At 41.9% G+C, this 20,552-nt stretch overlaps 1 protein-coding gene across 1 annotated transcript; it reads right to left on the reverse strand.

Annotated features, from left to right (window-relative positions):
* Positions 1-8,530: 8,530 nt before the first annotated feature.
* KRT82 (keratin 82) lies at positions 8,531-20,343 on the reverse strand. The gene is made up of 9 exons (XM_069101122.1): positions 19,939-20,343; positions 16,643-16,851; positions 14,615-14,675; positions 13,574-13,669; positions 12,745-12,909; positions 11,063-11,188; positions 9,880-10,100; positions 9,509-9,540; positions 8,531-8,871 (listed from the first exon to the last, which is right to left on the reverse strand). The coding sequence occupies exons 1-9, from the start codon at positions 20,341-20,343 to the stop codon at positions 8,624-8,626; spliced, it is 1,563 nt and encodes a 520-aa protein (XP_068957223.1). The 3' UTR covers positions 8,531-8,623.
* Positions 20,344-20,552: the final 209 nt, after the last annotated feature.

The following is a 20,552-nucleotide window of genomic DNA, read 5'->3' on the forward strand; positions in this document are numbered from 1 at the left end:
GTGTGTGTGTGTGTGTGTGTGTGTGTGTGTGTGTGTGTGTGTGTGTGTGTAAGAGAGCATCTCTAGTTCTTTTTATGCTTACTTAGCTTCTATTCTTCATTGCCTCCCAGCTCCCTACCATACCTCTAGCTCTATCTCCTCCAGGGTTCCCCTACACACCCTGTCCCTCTCCTGTAATAGCCCTTGACCTTACCCTAGTATATGTATCACTCTGTTCCCCAACCTTTATTTCTCCTCCCTATCTGTTACTTAGAGAAGCTTCCCACCCCACCTGTCAAAAATGTCCATTCAATTTCATTTCAATCTTTTATATAAATAAACACAAAGAAAACAAAAACCATTTTTTCCTCCTTCCTGAGTCATGATGGAGACCAGATCCTGCCCTGCCACTCCAGTTAGTGCCTTCTCTCACTTCTAAATAACTTTATTTTTTAAAGGGTGTGTGTATGTCTTTATTCTGAGTCTCTTGGGGAAATATATAGGCTCACAATATCTCCAGGCTCAAAATCCTCAGCTTCACATTAAACCACTTCAAAACCTGGTCCTTCCTAGCTTTCTAGTTTTATGTTTATTCTCCTCTACTCATTCTAAGATCCAGTTATACTAATCTACTTGCTGCCCCATGCACAGAAGGAAAATACTTATTTAGTAAGATGATACCAGAGGAATCTGATCAGAAAGCTGAAGTACCATCTCCCCTGAGCTCCCATCAAATAAATCAATTGTCTGAGGCTCATGAGGAGTGAAACTTGCAAAACTGGGATTTGGGTGTCGATCTATCATGATAAGGTCATAATGAGGGTTCCATGTTGCCTTGATGGGTATGAGGAGGTGGAAGTGGCAATGAGAGAAAGGAACGAGATACCCAAAGGAGACTGAGAAACAAGCATTTGTTAAACCTACTCCTTACTAGGTATTGAACTAAGTGCTTTGCAGTTGTCTCATTTGGTCCTCACAACAACCTATAGAAATAGGTATTATCTTAAAAATTTTAATAGTATTTTATTTTTTCCAATTACATCTTTTTTTTAAGCAATTGGAGTTAAGTAACTTGCTCAATGTTACACGGCGTGTGTTCAATGTTCCTGGGTGTGTGTTAAGTGTCTGAGCCTGGATTCGATCCCCGGGTCATCCCAACACTGGGGCCAGTGCTCTTACTCACTGTGCTACCTGGCAGCCCCTCCAATTACATCTTAAGAAAATTTCTAACATTAATTTTTTGAAAGATTTTGAGTTCCACATTTTTTCTTCCCTCCCTCCCCTTGTCCTTCTCTAAGATGGCAGGCAATAAGTTATCCATGTGCAATCATATAAAACATATTTCCACATTAGTCATGTTGTGAAAGAAGAATCAGAACAAAAGAAAAAAACACAGAAAACAAAATGGTCTGCTTTGATCTGCATTCAGACTTCATAGTTCTTTATCTTGATGTGGATGGCATTTTCCATCATGAGTCTTTTAGAATTGTCTGGGATCATTGTATTGCTGAGAAGAACTAAGTCAATTACAATTGATCATCACACAATATTACTATTACTGTATACATTGTTCTTCGGTTCTGCTAACTTCACTCAGCATAATTCATATATACCTTTCCAGATTTTTCTGAAATTCACCTACTCATCATTTCTTTCAGCACAATAGTATCTGATAACATTCATATGCTACAGTTTGCTTAGCCATTCCCCAGCTGATGGACATCCCCTCAGTTTGGTAGATACTATTAATGTTTCTATTTTACAGATAAGGAAACTAAGGCAGACAGAAAGAAGTTAAGTGATTTACCTACAATCACATTACTAATTTCCTATCTTTGTGCCTTTGCAGTGGCTGTTCCCATATCTGGAATGTCCTACCTCATCATTTCAATCTCTTAGATTCCCTGCCTTCCTTTAAAATATCTCAAGTCCCACCTTCTGCAGGAAGTATTCCCCAGTCCACCCATACTGTCAATGCCTTTTCCTCTAAGATTACCTTCCTATGCTCTTTAAATATCTTGTATGTACTCATTTCTTTTTAATATGTCATCTCATCATTAGACTGTGAGTTTCTTGAGGGCAGATATCTATAGTAACATGTAGCCTTGTGCCTGAATGACAAGTACCTAATAAATGCCTCTTAAATGACTACCTTTCTCAGAAGTCTGTGTGAGGCTTAGCAGCTTTCAGTGCCTCCATTTTAGAAGGGAAAAAGACAGGAGTATCTTGTGATGGGATGAGGTGAGGACTGAAATCTGGGTAGTAGAGCCAGAAAGGGAGATGGGGAAGAAGGGGCAGCTGAGGTCTGATCCCGATGTCCTGTTTTCCTGGTTAGTGTGGTAGGAAAGCAATAATGCCCTCCTAGAAGAAGGCCCCCTGGTTACAGTGCTAGCACTCACTGTAAATGTTCTTAGCCAAAAAGAGTGATAACCAGTCAACCCATACTGCTGCTGTGGACACTAACTGGGCATCTTACCATGGGTCATTTGATGTTATACTTCTTCTACAGTGTTGTGGAATTAGGAGGAGGGGTCTAGAGTGATTATCAGGATCTGAGAATGACACTGCTTAGGAGTCCTTCGTGGGCAGCATCCAGGTTTGAGTGTGAAGGGTGTTTGATGCTTGACTCAGCAGTCAAGCCAGACTGGTCATCTCTCTGTTCCTCACACATGGCACTCCATCTTCTAATGCCACACCTTTGCATAGGCTGTGCAGTATTCCAGGAATGCACTCCCTCCTCACCTCTGCCTCAGGGAATCCCTCTATTTCTACAAGATTCAGCTTGGGCACCACCTTCTATCTAAAGGCTTTTCTATCTAATAGCTAGTCACCTCTTGTTTTAACTCCCTTGAATTTAATCAACTTCTGCTTATTACCTCAATATTCATCCTCTATATACTCATATGTATACTTGTTGTCTCCTCAAATAGAACATAAGCTCCATGAGAGTAGGAATTATTTCATTCTTTGTATTTATATCCTCAGTGGCTAGAACAGTGTTTGGCCCCCAAAGGAGTTTAATACACGGTACTTGTATTAAGTAATACTTGTGACACTTGCATCTGGGTGGTGCAATGGATAAAATGCTAAGCCTGAAAGTCAAGAAAACTTGGATTTAGATATAGCCTCAGACACTACCTATGTGACCCTGGCAAGTGACTTAACATCTGTTTGCCTCAGTTTCCCGTAAAATGGGGACAATATTAGTACCTACCTCTCAGGGTAGTTGTGAGAATCAAAGAAAATATTTGTAAAGTACTTAGCACAGTATCTGGAACATAGTAAGCACTATATAAATGTTTTAAACCATTATTATTATGTAATAAGTTCATTTACAGATTTAACATTTGGTTACTTATTCCTTTTTATAAATGTTTATTTATTATTAATTTATTAACATTCTTTTAAAAAATCTTTAGTTCCAAATTCTCTCCCTCTCTCTGGCTTCTCTCCTACCCATTAAAAAGGCAAGTAATCCCCCCCCAAAAAAAACCAAAAAAAAAAAGAAGAAGAAGGCAAGGAATCTGACATTATGTATTCATATAGGCCTTGCCATGTTTTTCTGAAACCAATCCCTTCATCATTTCTTATGGCACAATAGTACTCCATCACAATCATATACCAAATTTATTTAGCCATTCCCCAATTGGCGGTTATCCCTTCATACCTATTCTTTTTTAAAGCAAATGTCTGTTGCTTTGTTTTACTATTATGTTATGTTTATTATCTTATCTTATATTTATTATGTTATAATTTCAGGTTATGTCATGCTGTGTCATTACGTGTTTCATTCATGTACCATATGATGTCATGTGTTGCCATGGAGACTCATGTTGTATCATGTGTCGTGTTAGTATGTCATGTTAGTATGTCATGTCCCAGGGTGTCATGTTATGACATTTGTGTCATGCTATGTCATGTGATTATGCCACGTTATGTCATGCTACTAAAATTTATTCTGACTTGATTAGGGGGAGAGTCAGTGAAAACTGAGGCTCGTGATCTGTGTATTGAGATGAATGTACCCCTCTGAGTATGATGTAGCTGAAAGTAGCCAACAGGGGCCATGTTATAAGTGTAGGTGTGAAACATATTTATTTGTGTAAATTTTGTATACCTTCAGTAGAATGTAAACTTCTTGAGGGCAGGGGTGATTTTTTTTCTTTGTATCTCCAAAACCTAGCCTAGTGATTATATGAGTAATACCTGTTTAACCATTATTTACTAAATTAAGCAAAATCTAGTCAGTCTCTACTGTCTGGTATTCTCCATAGACTTAAAAATGGTTATTCCATCATCCCTTTTATCCCCCCTTTCTAAATTTTCTCCTCTTCTCCTCTTTCCTCTCCCTCTCCCATTCACAGAGAGAATTCTGAAGATTTTCCCATCTCTGTGACATGTGTCTAAAACTTGCCCATATCCCCCATGTTTCCAGAGCAGAGGAGGCAAGACCGAACTGCGACCCAGAAGGTATCACTGGAAGAGCTTTGAACTTGACAGTTTTTAATTCTGCCTCTGCTCCTCATGCTTCCCTTTCCTTTTTCCTGTAGATTCATGTACAATTCTCTTTTTCTGCACTATTAGGTATCTATAAATGCCACTTTCATTCGGTATTGTTAAATTCAGAATAAAAGAAGTTTTTAATAAAAGGAAAAAATTAGAGGGAGACCCCAATCAAAAGTCACTGCGTCTGACCCCGCCTTCTTCCTCTATATATACATTCAATTACATACTTCATAGAAGGTTAGATCCTTAGGCATGCTAAGTTCTTAGAGAGCTTGCCCATTTAGTTTAAGGACCACAATTCCAGGAACTCACCTGAGCTCCCAGAATGGAGGCAGGAGGCCCATCCATCACATTCATTTCTAAGCTGTGTTAACATGGCTGCACTGGGTTATCAGGCAGGAATCTCCCAGGACAGAGGTGAATGTGGTCCCTGGAACTTATTTGTTCCCTCTGGCTTTGCCCTGGAAACTTTTCACCCTTCTGCATGTGACTAGTGTCCAGAGGCACAGAGAAAGAAGCATTTCCCAGAATGGTCTCTTTCCTCATCTCTACCTACCTTGGCTTCTTTCTGCAAGACGTCTTCCAACTGTTTGTACTTTCCCTCTGAAATAATCTCCAATTTACCTTGTATTTTTTGTATGCACACAGTTTTGTGTTTGTTTGTTTGTTTTTGCCTATTGTTTCCTCCATTAGAATATAAGCTCCATGAGGGCATGGGTCATGGTTTTTTTTTTTTTTTTGCCATTTTTTACATCTCCAAGACTTAGCACAGTACCTGATACATAGTAATCCTTCACAAATATGTACTGACTTGACTTGACTGTATCTTATAGACATAGAATTGTCTGGGGCAGCTAGGTGGTGCAGTGAATAGAGCACGGGCCCTAGAGTCAGGAGGACCTGAGTTCAAATCTGACCTCAGACACTTAACACTTACTAGCTGTGGGACCTTAGGCAAGTCACTTAACCCCAATTGCTTTGCCTTCCCCTCCAAAAACAAACAAACAAAAATAAACAACAACAACAGTGACATGGGGAAAACTCTGAAGTTGGGCCCAAACACTTGCTTCTTATCAGCTGTGCAACATTAGGCATGTTGCCCCACTTCTCTGGGTCTCACTTCCTTCCCTTATTCAATGAGAGGATTGAATTGGAGGACTTTTACAGCCCCTTCCCTTTCTGTGAGGGACCATGGGAACATTCATTTAGAACTGGGCCTTCCATCTTTGTTATATAGATGAAGAGACAGAGACAAATGATTTGCCCAAAGGCACACAGATGGGAAGTTTCTGAGATAGGATTTGAATTCAGGTCTTCCTGACTCTAAATGCAGTGCTCTGTCTGCTATGCTAGGTGCTATAGGTCCAGTGTGGGCTCCCAGCCCTCAGTGCCCTCCTCCAGAAGGAGTGCTGTGTGCCAGGCACTGTGCTAAACACTGATGAATATTATCTCATTTAATCCCCACAGCCCTCAAGTGACAGGTGCCGTTATTATCCCCACTTGACAGTTGAGGAAAACAGAGGTTAAGTGACTTGCCCAGGGTCAACACAGGTAGTAAGTGTCTGAGGCTGCATTTCCACCGAGGTCTTCCTGACTCCAGGCTCAGCACTGTATCCACAGCACCACCTAGCTGCCTAGGAGTTTACAATAGAAAAGACTCTGGAGGAGCCAGACCTGGACCCTAGCTGGGGAGCTATGTCATGGCACCCACTACAGGGTCTACTTTCATAAGGATTTTTTCCACATAAATAAATTAGTTAAAATATCAGCCCATAGAAATTTATGTGGCATATGTCTGTGAATTGCAAACAACTGAGGTGTAATTTATACATTTTATATAAGTTGTACATAATCTACAAATATTTCCCATGGAGGATGATCAGGGGATCCCCAATCTACAATCTCTCAGCCCACTTGATGATATTAAGTGGACCTTTGTTAGAAAGAGACCTTACCTTGTCCTCTTTCTGACAAAAGTACACTCTGATCAATGCCCCACCTCCTTTGTTATTGTTCAGTCATTTTATTTGTGTACAATTCTTTGTGACCTTATTTGAGGTGTTCCTGGCAAAGATACTGGAGTGGTTTTCCATTTCCTTCTCCAGCTCATTTTTACAGATGAGAAAACTGAGGCAAACCAGGTTAAATGACTTGCCCATGGTCAGTAAGTGTGTGAGGCCAGATTTGAATTCACGAAGATAAGTCTTCCTGATTCCAAGCCCAGTGTCCTACCCACTGCCATTTCACTTTTTAGGGGAGTTATGCGTCTCTAATTTTTTTCACATTTTCACATATTTCACATATTTTTAACAGCACCAAAAACCAAAACAAAAGTTTCCTCTCTTGCCTTCTTTTCAGGGTTAATGATCCTGATCCCTGGATCCTTTGATCAAGAGTTCATTTACTGGCTTTTCTGTGTCTCAGATCAGAGTACCTTTGCATAGGAGCCTGGACTCCAGAGACACTGGTAGTGCAGGCAGTTACTGGGGGCAAAGCTCTTGCTTATGACCTTCCCCCAAGCACCCATGGGAACATGCTCCACACTAGTCTGCTGGGGGAATTTTTTCTGGCAGGTGGGGTGTATGGGGGGAAGGGGCAGGCTACAGGCAGACATGAAGTAGGAGGGAAGGATGGAGAGAAGATTTAGTGTAATGTCCTTGGATATGCTGCTCTGTCTGCAGATTATCCACTTGTCACCCACAGAAATTGTTTGTCAGATGCTGGTCAGGCTTTTCCCAGATTTGCTTGCCTGCCTGAATTCCCCCTTGCAATTAGTCAGTGTGTACTCAGAGACTGTAGACACAGGAATAAAAGAAGTAATTGGATAAACCTTCAGCGAAGCCAAAAGCATCCTGTAGAGTCAACCCTCAGTTTTATAAACCAGCTGAAGGTAGAATATAGACCTAAAGCATTGTCTATGGTCCAATGCATCTCTTGAACCTCTATTCCCCATTCTGGTTTAGGTAGATATGCATTGAGCTTACTTTCCCTAGGCTAGTTAGAGATAAGGCATTGGGGAGCCAATGTGCAGAGATGTGGGGTTGGGGTGAGAGTAAATAGTTGTATGAATGAAAAACTAAGCAAAATTGATAATTCCTTGTTCTGTGAAAAGATTTGGGAGGCTGTCTGTTATTTTTATAACATCCTCTGTTTATCTAACCAGCTGCCTAGTTAGAGTACCAGCTCCTTCAAGTTGAAGTCTGTGCCTTAATGTTTTTAAATCTCATCAAGCCTCTCTTTCCATCCTTACCCTTGCTACAATATCTAGCATAGTGCAGATCAAGAAGCATGTACACAGCATTACATGGAGAATCAGGAGTTTTCACCACAATGAAGAGTAGTTTCAAATGAAAACACACTACTGTGCCACCAAAAAAAAAAGTTATGAAAGGATTGGTTTCAGAGAAACTTGAGAAGATTTGTATCAACTGATGTAGAGTCAAGGGAGCAGAGCCAGGAGAACAATTTGTATGATTGCAATCACAGGTGGGGGCAAAGTGGATAGAGTGCCGGGACTAGAGTCAGAAAAACTTGTCTTTATGAGTTCAAATATGGCCTCAGACACTTACTAGCTGTATAACCCTGGGCAAGTCACTTGACCCTGTTTGCCTCAGTTCCTCATCTGCAAAATGAGCTAGGAAAGGGAATGGCAAACCACTCCAGTCAGTATCTTTGCCAAGAAAATCCCAAATGGGGTCATGAAGCACCAGGCATGACAGAAACAATTGAACAACAGTAATCACATTGTAGAGAAAAATGACTTTGAAAGACTAAAGAACATCTGTTAAAGAAATGACCAACCATGACTCCGGAGAATCAATAATGAAGCATGCTGCCCACCTACTGATTGAGAGCAGATGGGCTCACTTTGCACAATGAGATACATTCTGGACATAGCTAGTGTTGGAATAGGTTTTGCTTGACTATGCATATTTGTCAGGAGGTGTGATTACATGGGGGTGATGGTGGTGGGAAAGAGAAGATACATGCTTGTTAATTTAGAAAAAAAGACAAATTAAAAAAAAGCACACACAGGGTCAATGCAGAAAGAAATTTTGGAGTTTGTAATTATGCTGGAAGCTGATTGGGAATCCAGGACTGAGAAGACCCAGGAGGCTCCCAGCCAGGCCGGAGGATGTCAGCATTTGTGGTTGGATGAGCCACCAGACACGAGCTTGATGTTTGAGTTCCGAGCACTCCCACAACTGAACCCACCCTGAGGGGCACAGGGAACATAGAGCTCACCAGTGCCCACCACAATGCTGCTTCCCACAGTGCCCGAGCTGCAGCCCCCACTGCTCCGAATGCCACTCAAGCCCCCAGGGCAGAACTCTGTTCTCACCATGCAGGGCTCATACAAGATGGCCCCTTTAGAACTGCTGACAGCTGTGAGGAAGAAAAGGAGGGAAAGAATGGAAAATATTTATCCAGATCATAAAGTTCTAGTAACCTCCTATGTCAAATTCCAGTGCTTTAGCGGGAGCTACAAATCCTTTTCCTCCACAACCTCCATTCCTGTAGCTTTGAATGGTGTTCTAGCCAAGCACACATGTTCCCATTCATCACCCATACCTCTTAGTCTTTGAAAGGATTATTTTCCCAGCCTGGGGGAGTCTCCCTTCATCTCTTTCTAGCCTTGACTCTACTCTCTTTCCCAATCTTCCTTCATATTCCTCTCCAACATATTAGACCCACTGGCTCTACTCCCCCTAATCTCTTCCCATCCCACTAGCAAGGTAGACCAGAGCTCTGACAAATGGAGTCCTAGTCCTAACCTTCTCTGTGTCTTTGCCTGTTGCTGCCTGTATCCCATCTCCTTTGTCAGAGTGGATGATTGCTGAAGGCAAAGGGATCATCAGTATCTCCTCCCTAGGACTCAGAAAACAACTCTATCTACAGGAAGTGCTGTGGGGCTGATTATTTTTGATGGACAAATACCAGATATGGGTCAGGGCTTCCTGGACACAGCCAACACCCCAACTCCACAAGATCCCATAACTACCTAAGACAATTATCTACTTACATATATTCACAGGTCCAACACCTTCACATAGCCTGGGAACAAGGGACAAAAGGAAGGATGAAAAGACATTCAAGTATCACAATGAAAGAGGATGGAGAAGATAAAAACATGTAATAATTCTGCCTCTATGTTACCCTCAGACTGGAAGGAACCAAAGAAATTGGCTTGGGATAACCCCCACTTTAAGATTTTCAGGATCACTGTTACCATTGGTTAGCATAAATAATCCACAATTCACTGTCAATGAAAATGGCTAAAATAGATAGACAGCAGGAAGGAGTGCCAGAAAAAAAAACCCCTGGAAAATCCACAGGCTTGGGTCCTTAACTCATTAGCAGTCTTTAAATCTAATCCCTAATCACCCTACTCACCTGTGCTCCTCTCCCTCTAACAGCCGCCTGTAGGTGGCAATCTCTATGTCCAGCCCCAATTTGGAGTTCATCACCTGCTGGTACTCCTTCAGCAGACATGCCATGTCCTGTTTGGCCTTCTGCAGGGCATCCTCCAGCCCTGCCAGCTTGCACTTGGCATCATTGAGGGCAGCCTCTCCCTGCTGCTCAGCTTCAGCTATGGCACCTTCCAGTTTGCAGCGCTACAATGGGACACAGAGAGGCACATTTGGGGGTTACCAGCATCTCTAGCAAGAATGAATTGGTTTTCCCCAAGCACAGAGAGAACATGGCAGCCACATCTGGTTTTGTTGAGGAATTTAGAATGACTTCTTACTAAACCACTTCAAGAACATCTGAGTTTTCCTTTTTAGAAGTGGTAAAATACTGCTTTGGAGGAAATGGATGCATGTCCACTGGCTGCTCTTCACTGGCTTATAAAAATAATTTGATTTTGCAACTTGTTGGAAAACCTCTACCAGACCTATAATCATAAGATCAAAGGATCTTAGTGCTGAAAGAAAACCGAGAGGCCATCTATTCTACCCTCCCATTCAGTGTAAGAATAATCTCATTTATAGAATCTTTAACTGATCGGACTCCAGACTCTGCTTAAATATTTCTAGTAACAAGGAACCTAACTCACTTTCATGGCAGTACATTCCATTCTTAGGCAGTTTTCTTTCTTATGTTGACCTAAAAATCTGCCTCCTTGCAAATTTCTCTCCTTGGTTCTAGTTCTGCCTTTTGGGACAACCCTGAACAAGTTTTCTATGTGGCAATCCTTTAAATATTCCAATAGGCTGTTGGCCCTGATTTCAAAAGGATGGACCTGAATGGAGAAGTGAGAATATAGACTTAATAGCTTGGAATAAAACTGCAACCAGGGGTATGTTGGAGCCAGCTCCAGTCAGCTAGAGAGAGCCAATTTTGTTAAATTTTTATTGTGATGTGAGTATTTGCACCTTGGAAATCAGTGAACACTACAAATTGTGGCTTGAGTTATTGTTTTACTTTCTAGATTTCAGAAAGTGTTAAAAATGGCGATGAAGTTTAATATTAACCTATGCATATTTTTTTTCATGGACAGCTGGTTGGAGAGCACACTCCTGCCTGCAATGAACAGTTTCAGGTCAGAGCTCTTGGTATCTCCCCAGACCCTCACCTGAGCTTTCGCATTCTCAATTTCTTGCTGTAGTCTTTGGATTAGTCGGTTCATTTCCAGGATCTCATTCTTGCTGTTCCGTAGGCTGTCACAGTGGTTTCCAGCTGTCAATCTCAGCTCTTCATACTGCCAGAGTACAGAAGAAGTCAGAAACTCCAGGGGCCCAAACTGTATTAATTCCAGTAATGGTATACATCCCTCTTATTCAACATCCTTCTATTTAGGCACTTGCACATTCAATGGTTGCCCCAAAACAGATTTTCTATTCCATCCATGGGAATCTGTCTTCTGTCCACACTTCACCTTAGATCATTCTCCCAGGCTTCTCACTAGAGTAGTTAACATTTTGTACTTTTACCTTTGCCTCTAGCCCTACTGCTATCCTTCCTTCTCAAGCTTAATCCACAGCCCCTTGATTCTCTTCAGTCCTATTCTTCTTATAACTTGAGTACTGACATCCAGAGTTCTGTCCATTGATTTTCACCCTGTCCTTGGCTCCATCTGGGACCTGTCTATACCATCAGACTTTCCAAGAGAATTGTCACCAGACTGCCACCACCCCCTCTCTACTTCCTTGGTGGGGCTAGAAGGGGTGGGAGGGAGAGATGACCAGGAGGGGAAAGTGCGCAGGACAGAGCGTCACACACCAGTATGTTCAGGTTCAGATATGGCCAACTGACCTGAAGACTGATACCCAAAATTAGACTACTGTGCTCAGATTCTTTCATTTACAAAACAAAAACTTTCCCTTTCTTGCTTTAACTTCTTAACAATTAAAAAAAAATCTTTGTTCTCTGGATCTAATTTCTGAATCATGACTTTGATAGGAATGAGTTTTCTAAATTGACATTAACTGACTTGAGATTCAGGCCACCCTAAATTTCCTGAATTTAATGGAAGCACAGTAGTATAGATAATACCAAATAATCCTAAAGGCAATTTCTCTCTGGTTCTGAAAATCACTATTTTTCCTCCCACTCAGGAGAACGATTTGACTTTTAATTTTGTTTAGCTGAAGACAGAATGAGTATAGAAGTGATTTTGTATCTCCTGAATTCACCCTGGCCAAGGGCAGCCCAAGGGAATGGGGAGGAGGCAAACTGGAATGAAACTTAGACTGGTATGAACTACAGAATAGATAATTGACATTTCTCAATGTCTAAACCTCCCCCTCCAATATGCTATAGGTCACTGTACAGATGTTTATCTCACTTCCAACCCCCTTGGTGTCTAATTACTTCATTGCACAAATTGGTGGCCATATTAATCATTATTTCTTCTTGACCATTAGTAACCATTCTATTCTGCCAGTCTCTCCCACGCTCAGCAAGTAGCCCACTAGCATCACTATCATTGTCAAGTGGTATTTATTGAGGGCAACTTAAAAGGTGGAACTGGACTGGGAACTTCCAATGAGTCTCAGGGTAAATCAAGCTTGGGCACTCACTGCTCCCTGATGATGGGTCTGGTCTGTTGAACCAATCTTCCTCCCACACACCTCTCTGGAACTCAGTCCTCTAACAGCCAAAAACAACATGGTCTGGGATTTATAGAGCGACCTGTCACTTCATGGGGGCCTTGGTATCTCATCAGGCAGCTTTCTGCATTTTTTAGGGGAAATTTGCCCTCTGCCCTGCCTCCTTCCTCCCACAGAGGACAGAGGAACCCCTGGCTATCCTCACCCGGCATTGGTACCAGGCTTCAGCCTCAGCCTTACTCCGGTTGGCAATTTCATCATATTGAGCCTTAATCTCAGCGATGATGCCTTCCACATCCAGGTTCCGGCTGTTGTCCATCTTCACGATGACTGAGGTTTCAGAAATCTGTGACTGGAGCAGGCAGATCTCCTGGGAAATGAGGGAGGGAGTTGGAAAGTCAATGAGGTTTTCATGGCAGAAAGTTGGAGGGAAGGAACAGAACAAACTGTGGACACTATACTAAAAATGGTTTCCCCAAATGGCTATATTTTTGGTGCCTCCTCAAGTATTCTATCATTGATTCACCTTCTCTCTTCTTCACAAATAAACATCATCTTCATTTACATTTAGATAGCAAAAACCACAAGCCCCAACCCTCAAGGACCTCCTGACCTCTGGTTGAAACCAATATTGAGGCTGAGAAAAGAACTCAGGAAGATTCTTTTTCTAGGAGGCTTGCTGACCAATATCCTTTGGTTTTAACATCAATGAGATAAAAGTTTTAGAACTCTATGCCTGAAAATGTTCTCACTGGCTAGAGCAGGGGTTTTTGTCTTTTTTTTTTGTATCATAGACCCCTTTGGCAATCTGATGATGCCTAAGGACCTCTACTCAAAATCATATTTTAAAATGCATAAAATATGTAGAATTACAAAGGAAACCAAAAGTTAGTGAAAATAGAGGCGTGTCTTTTTTCCCATACAAGTTCGTAGATCTTCTGAAATCTATCCATGGCCCCACATTCCAAACTCTTTAGGCTAGAGGCTGAAACCACACCCAGTCCATAAATTACCCATACCATGGGCTCATTTACCTCCTCATACAAGTTTCTTAGAAAGTTGACCTCCTGAACCAAGGCTTCTACATTGGTCTCCAGGTCAGCTTTGATCAGAAAGGCTGTATCTACATCCTGAAGGAAAATAAAACATGTGAAATCCTAAAGCAAGGGCACTCCCAGGTATTGCTGAGTCTCCAAACCCTCCTTCTGCCTAGGTCTATCCTTCACTAATCAGAACAGTTTTTTCAGGCTGTTGAGCAGAGGGAAGCCAGAATTCTATGGTCCCTTTGTTTGGTAGAAGGAGGAATGAAGGGGATGATGTAAATTGAGGAGGAGGATTCAGCAGCAATAGGGGCTCCATCTATCATAGTTTGCTGGCATTATGTAGGAGAGAAAGGGTACACTCTCTTCTGACTAGGAAAGGCTTTGGCAAGAGAGAGTTTTATGTTTATTTTGTTTCTAAGGAACAACTATACTATAGTTCCTGAAGCTTTGATTACTCTGACCTAGTTGGCACTTCCTTCCTTGAAGTGTCTCTGCCTCGCTGGAAAAGTTAGGACACTCTTTGTATGTACATGCCAACCTTCAATTATCTGAATATCTTAGACAAAGTGGGTTTGGGGTGGAGGAAGGGGCCTTTGCATTAACATTAGCATCAACTCAGTTTTTAGCCTTACTTTGTAGATTCTCAAGCCTGCTTTTGTCTTAAAGAGGAGGTTTTTGAGGAGGTTAAGACAAGAGAAGACCTGAATATGCTAGGAGAGAATATCTATCAATCCATAATCTCCTTCACTGTATCTCCCCCATCATCTAACACAGTGTTCTGAACACAGTAGCTATCTAGTGAATATTTTTAATTTAAATGAATTATGTGGATGAATACTGCCCAGCCCCTCCTTCATTGTAGGATGCCCACAGGAGGCAAAGGGGCATTTGTTCACCAATCTGCCTTTCCTTTTGGGTGGCAGGAAAGGGGAGCAGTAACGATATTATTACTGGGCACTGTCCAGGGTCCTGGTGCTCTCGGGAATCTGCCTGCAGGGTTCTAAGAAAGTTTCTATGCCTGCCTTCCCTCACCTTTTTCAAGGCCACAAATTCATTTTCAGCACAAGGTCGCAGGGATAGTTCTTCCTCATATCTGAAAGGCAAGGAGAGAAAATTGCTTTCTCCTCGTTTGTCCCATTTGGAGGAGACTTCTTAGTACTCTACTTCTTTGTTTCACAGATGAAGGAACTGTGCACCAGAGGAATGAAGTGTCTCCTTCAATGTCACAGAGATAGTTAGTATCAGAGCCAGACTGCAAACACACAAATCCTTCCACTCCAAAGCCAGGACACCCTCATCTCCTTCACTTTCCTCTGCCTCTCTACAACATCTTTTAGTTCTGGACAGATGGACTTCTTCAAAGAAGAAATCTCCCTCTAACCAATGGAGGCATCTAGAAAAGATAATCCCTAGTCCAGAGCCTTACATATAGAATGTATTTCATAAGTGTTGGTTGAATTGAATACCTGAAGGGGTATTCCATTTCCCTCCTTCCTGGAATGGTCTCCTTCCTTCCCTCTGCCTCTTAGAATCTTTAATTTTCTTCAATGCTCAGTTCTTTCTTAATGGATCCAGCACCCACCCTTCCATTAGTATCCTGCTCACTCTTTAGGAAGCTCTTCCTTGTATGAACTCTCATTCTAAATACTGGGCAGAGGAAGTTAATTTCATTCTGTTCTTTCTACTGATAACTGGCAAAGAGTTGAATGATTGCTGTAGAAGAGGGGGGAATCTGGTAAATGGGACCCTCTGTGTTGAAAGCTAATTATATAATTCCTGATTCTTTTCAGCTGGTCTAAATGTCATCCTCTACACACAGAGGTGAGTAGAAGGGCATCAATTACACAATTCACTGGACCCATGTAATGACAGTTATCGTCATTGATTACATTTAATTGAAGATTACAGCTTACAAAGTATATGCGTCACAACAACTCAGTAGGTATGTAGTATTGCCCCCATTTTACAGATGAGGAGACAGGCTCTGAGAGGTTAATGGATTTTCCTAGGGTCACATGTGAAGAGCCAGGTCTCCTGACTCCAAGTCCAGTTTTGTTTCTATTGCTCTGTTATGAGATTTGAGACCTACTCACTCTCACCCAATTTAATACTGGGATAGAATGACTGAATTTGATTTCCATGTGGCTCCAAAGATTAAAACAACTTCCTATCTCTCTTCCCTCCAACCCATCCCATATATAGCTTCCTCAAACACTGCTTCCTGCCCATGCACCTATTGTGATCCCCTCTCTTGTCTATCACATACAATCCAAATCTCTTTGCTCAAGCTTAATGATCTCTCCACTACCTCTCCCTCACCTACCCAACATAATTTCTTGTGGTTCTCCTACAAGGACACTTCTTTCAAGATTCCTGATCCCTCATCCCCAGCTCCTTCCCACCTGAAATACTTCCCTGACCTCTCCTCTTCCCCCTCTCTTCTCTCTCTCCTTCCAAAGTCTGTGGCAGCCTCTCTGTTTTCAGGAAACCCTCCTTAACTAATAACATTGACATCATTATTTCCTGTATCCTTGGCACTTACCTATTCAGTTTCTTACCCTTCTTTTGCTCTTATTTCTGTTTCTGACCTTAGACCCTGAGCATGTCCTTTCACTTTTGTCAGCTCCATAGCATAGTGGATAATAGAGTATTAGACTTGAAATCAGGAAGACCTGAGTTTAAATCCTGCATCAGGTACTTCCCTAAGCAAATCTACAGACCTTTCTTCTTCTGTAAAATGGGTATAATAATAGCATCATAGTGTTATTTTGAGCTTCAAATGAGATAATATTGACATAGTGTTTCACAAACTTGAAAATGCTAGATAAACCATTATTATTTTTGGCATGAGTTCTCACAACACAGGGAACATGTTTTCTTTTACCCACCCTGCCCCCCCCTACACATAACAGGACCCTTCCTATACCCAGGGGTATTCAGGACTGACCAGACAGCTAGGGGATGTGATTGGCAATAAACATGCCCCCTCTTTGCATCTTTGTGCACAGTGACCTGGTTTCTGTCTTCCTTGCCTAGGGGGAGTGAGGAGGGCAGACTCACTTTCTCTTGTACCCCTCCAGCACATCCTGCAGCCCACTGAGCTCTGCCTCCAGTCTCAGCCGGTCTCCTGTGGCACAATCCAGCTGCTTCTGCAGGGTGCTGATGTAGGTGGCGAAGATGGGCTCAATGTTGCTTTTGCAACATTTCTGCTGCTGCAGGAAATTCCACTTGGTCTCCAGCAACTTATTCTGCTGCTCCAGGAAGCGCACCTACCAACCAAATAAGCAGGAGCACACTTGGGATCAGGGAGGCCTTGGAGGACCCTACCTATCAGGTGTAACTCACCTAGGAGCTGAGTAAGATGCAGAATTTATATCAGACACATCACAGAGCTTAGGAGCGAGTAGGAGAGTAGACACCAGAATAGATAACTATAATACACATTGTTATGTGTATGATACTTTGTGTATCACATATGTGTATTATACAAGTGTAGTCTTGCTTTAGAAAGTGAAATGTGACCTGATCTTCAGGGGGGATCTTCAAGTAGGTCTCCAGTTCTAACTTCCCATTGCATCTTCAGACCAAAGGAGGAGGATTTCAGAGGCATCCTCAGCACTTATCTTAGGTTAAAGGACCCCTAGGGAAGAAGTTTGGGTCAGGGGGCCTCTTCCTGGGTCTTCTTATCTAGGCATCCTAGATCCACAAGTATCAATATAGATGAATGAGGTAGATTAGAGGTGGCAGGGGATCATATAATACAATCCCCTCATTTTTCAAATAAGAAAACATGGCTGTTACCCCATGTCTGAAAGGGATTCTTTCCTTGCCTCAGTGTTGCAGAAACCCCAAAATCTTTAAAAGTGCAGCCAAAATTCTACCTCCTAAACCAATTCTTTCTCAATTGTCCCATCTCCCACCCCACTCCCCATTCCTATTGCTTATGATTGACAAGTCAAGTGACTTGACCAAGGGCATACAATCAGTTGGTAGCAGAGTCAGAACCAGAACTCATATCTCTAACTTCTATTCCAGTGACAGTTGACATTTAGATGGTGCTTTAAGCTTCACATTTTGTTCTCACACCCCTGTAAGGTAGGTGTTATTATCCCCACCTTACAGACAGATAGTAGATAGATAGACAGATGGGAAGATAGAGAAAGGTAGATAGATAGATAATTTATTAAGCCCTTACTACGTGTAAAGTTGTATGGAGAGTTAGGAGCTTATTTGGGATCAGAACTCATTTTTCTTAAGTTTCTTTTCCTTAAGCCATGATAGCTCCAGAAATAGGGAGACAAAATGGATCAGTGTGATGGCTAAAGTGCTGGACCTGGAGTCAGAAAAGCCTTAGTCAAAATCCTGCCTTTCACAGCTGCTGGTTGAGTTTCCCTACCTATAAAATGAAGGGGTTGGATTCAATGTGTTTTAAAGTCTCAGGAAGTTCAGAGACAGGAGGAAGAAGGAAAAGCAACTTGGTAATCCACTGAGTGTAATGTCATCTATCTGGCTAATTGAGAAAGAATCATAGTTCTTTTCTATAACATTTTATTCATTCATTTACTCATCTATTCATTTATTTATGCTTTCATTCATTTTAAAATATTTATTTAGTAGCTATTATATATGTTCATGCACTAAGCTAGGTGTTTAAAAGTCTCTGTTGGGGAAAAAAATTTCAAATACATACAAACAATCATAAAAGGAGCTGGCAATTATATAATTTTAGAGCTGCTAGTTACTTCACTTCTAAATGATATTAGAGTTGGAAATACTGACAGATTATCTAGTTTAACCCCATTTTACAGATGAGGGGACTAAGGCTCAGAGAGGTGATATGATTTGCTCAAGATCACATCATTCAGTTAGTCAATAAACATTTATTAAGCACCTAGTATGTACCAGGCATTGTGCTAAGTGCTAAAGATATAATGAAAGGCAAAAAATAGTTCCTGCCCTTCCTCACAATTTAATGGGGGAGACAACATGCAAACAACTCTATGCAAACAAGCTAGACAGTGGATAGAAAAGAAATAACTAACAGAGGGAAGATACTAAAATTAACAGGGGTTGTGAAAGGCTTCCTGTAGAAGGTGGGATTTTAGCTGGGACTTGAAGGAAGCCTGGGAAATCAGGAGATGGAGATGAAGAGGGAGAACATTCTGTTCGTGGCAGAGGAAGGACTAGTATTGTGTGAGAGTAAGAGGAGTTAAGGCAGTCTGAGGCTGATCTATGCAAGCAAATTCTTCTTGTGAGTAGCTCCAGGTGTGAGTTTAAGGTTAGGCTGAAGTCACTTAATACACTGGATTATCTGTGGAGCTTTTTTTTTGCAAAATGGAGATAATAATTCTTGCCAATCTCCCAAGGCTGTGATATTTGAAGTGGTATACAAGTGTTTGTCAGCCAAAAATACAAGTGTAAGATAATATTATCACTGCCATCTTTATCCAGGCTACTTCTGTATTTCTCCACATCTCCCCCAACCCAACGATCATAGATAATGGAAAGTTGACTCTTGTAGATTGCAGTCTTGGTTTTGCATGCCTTGGTTGGGTGATGGTGCTGAAGTCTGCTACTGTGATGTGCTCTTGAAGTATGGAGACATAGATATAGGACTAGAAAGAACTTTAAAGACCTCCCAGGTCAAACCCATCATTTATAGACCAGAAAACTGTAGTCCAGAGAGGATGAGTGATCTGCTCAAAATCAGGGAGGTAGTAAGTGGAAAGTCTGTTCAACTGACACCCCTTTCTTGATCCCCTTTATCTTTCTTTCCCTTCACTTTCTCTTCCTTGAGATTTTGGAGTTGTATAGTTTGTATTTACTTACTTATATAAAAGTTATTCCTCCCCGAATAGAATGTAAGTTTCCATTCTCTACTTTCTATACATGTGTACATTTTGTATTTTTATATATTTTGCAATTGTTTCTATAATCTGGCACCTATCACATGGCATGGCATGTAATAGGCATTTAAACATCTTCTGGATGAAAAATGAACTAAGATTTGAACCCAGATTCTCTCACTCCAAATGTAGCACTTCTCTCACTGAACCGTAATGACTCTCACAATCATCTTTGGATTCCCAATGATCTCTGCTTTCCCTAGCATATGTGGAAAATGCTTGGCACATAGTAGGTGCTCAATATATTGTGTTTGAAGAATTGGACTATGACTGATCAGACCTCTCTGCCCTGGTTTCCTTATGAGCTGATCGAGGTGACAGAAAGGAAGTCACTGATTATGATTATTTGAGGATGAATCTGGGTTTTTAGTCAACCAGGCTTCCTCTAGGACCATGGATAAGGTAGACCCTAATGAAGACTCCCCACCCTCCCTTCCTCAATCCTCTCACCTTGTTGATGAATGTAGCAAACCGGTTATTGAGACACTTGATCTGTTCCTTCTCATTCCTCTTCACTTGCTGTACACTTGGATCTATATCCAGCTCCAGAGGGATTAGCAGGCTCTCATTGATGGTGACTGGGGTGATGCAGCGGGGAGGTCCACAGGCTGCCCCCACGCGGTACCCAAAGCTGGGCAAGCCACACCTAGAGGCAATTCGGGGCTTCCCGCAACCCACGTTGCACAGGCTTCTGGAGCCGAAGCAGCCCAGCCATCGGAGGGTTCCCGTGCCCCCTACCTTGCATGGCCCCTTATTCACAGAGGAATAAGTCACTGTTCGAGGGATAACAGCAGAGCAGGAGGTGAAACTGCGGTTGCCACATCTGGAGCCCATCTGGAAGGAGCGGCAAGACATGGCAAGATAGATACAAGAGACCAGGGTCTAAGGGAAGGAACGGTGGGGACCAGACACCAGCACAAATCTCAATCAAGTCACTACAGAGCATTCCCCCCTTTTTATCTGGTTGGGGGTTAGATCGCTGGGCTAGGTTAAACCCTAAATAACCATTAAATAACTTTTATGAGCTTGGGGCATTGGTAACTGCTATGGCCCAAGCTGGGTAA

Source organism: Petaurus breviceps, unplaced genomic scaffold (assembly GCF_028583685.1).
Source record: "Petaurus breviceps papuanus isolate PSGF00001 unplaced genomic scaffold, PetGlider_PUasm1.0 454, whole genome shotgun sequence".
NCBI lineage: Eukaryota > Metazoa > Chordata > Mammalia > Diprotodontia > Petauridae > Petaurus > Petaurus breviceps.

Coding starts and splice junctions, on each gene's coding strand:
- KRT82 (XM_069101122.1), bottom strand. CDS start 20,343: ATGTCTTGCCGCTCCTTCCAGATGGGCTCCAGATGTGGCAACCGCAGT. Junction 10,101..11,062: donor TTGAGAATGCGAAAGCTCAG/GTGAGGGTCTGG, acceptor GTCCCATTGTAG/CGCTGCAAACTGGAAGGTGC. Junction 9,541..9,879: donor TTAGAGGGAGAGGAGCACAG/GTGAGTAGGGTG, acceptor CCTTGTTCCCAG/GCTATGTGAAGGTGTTGGAC.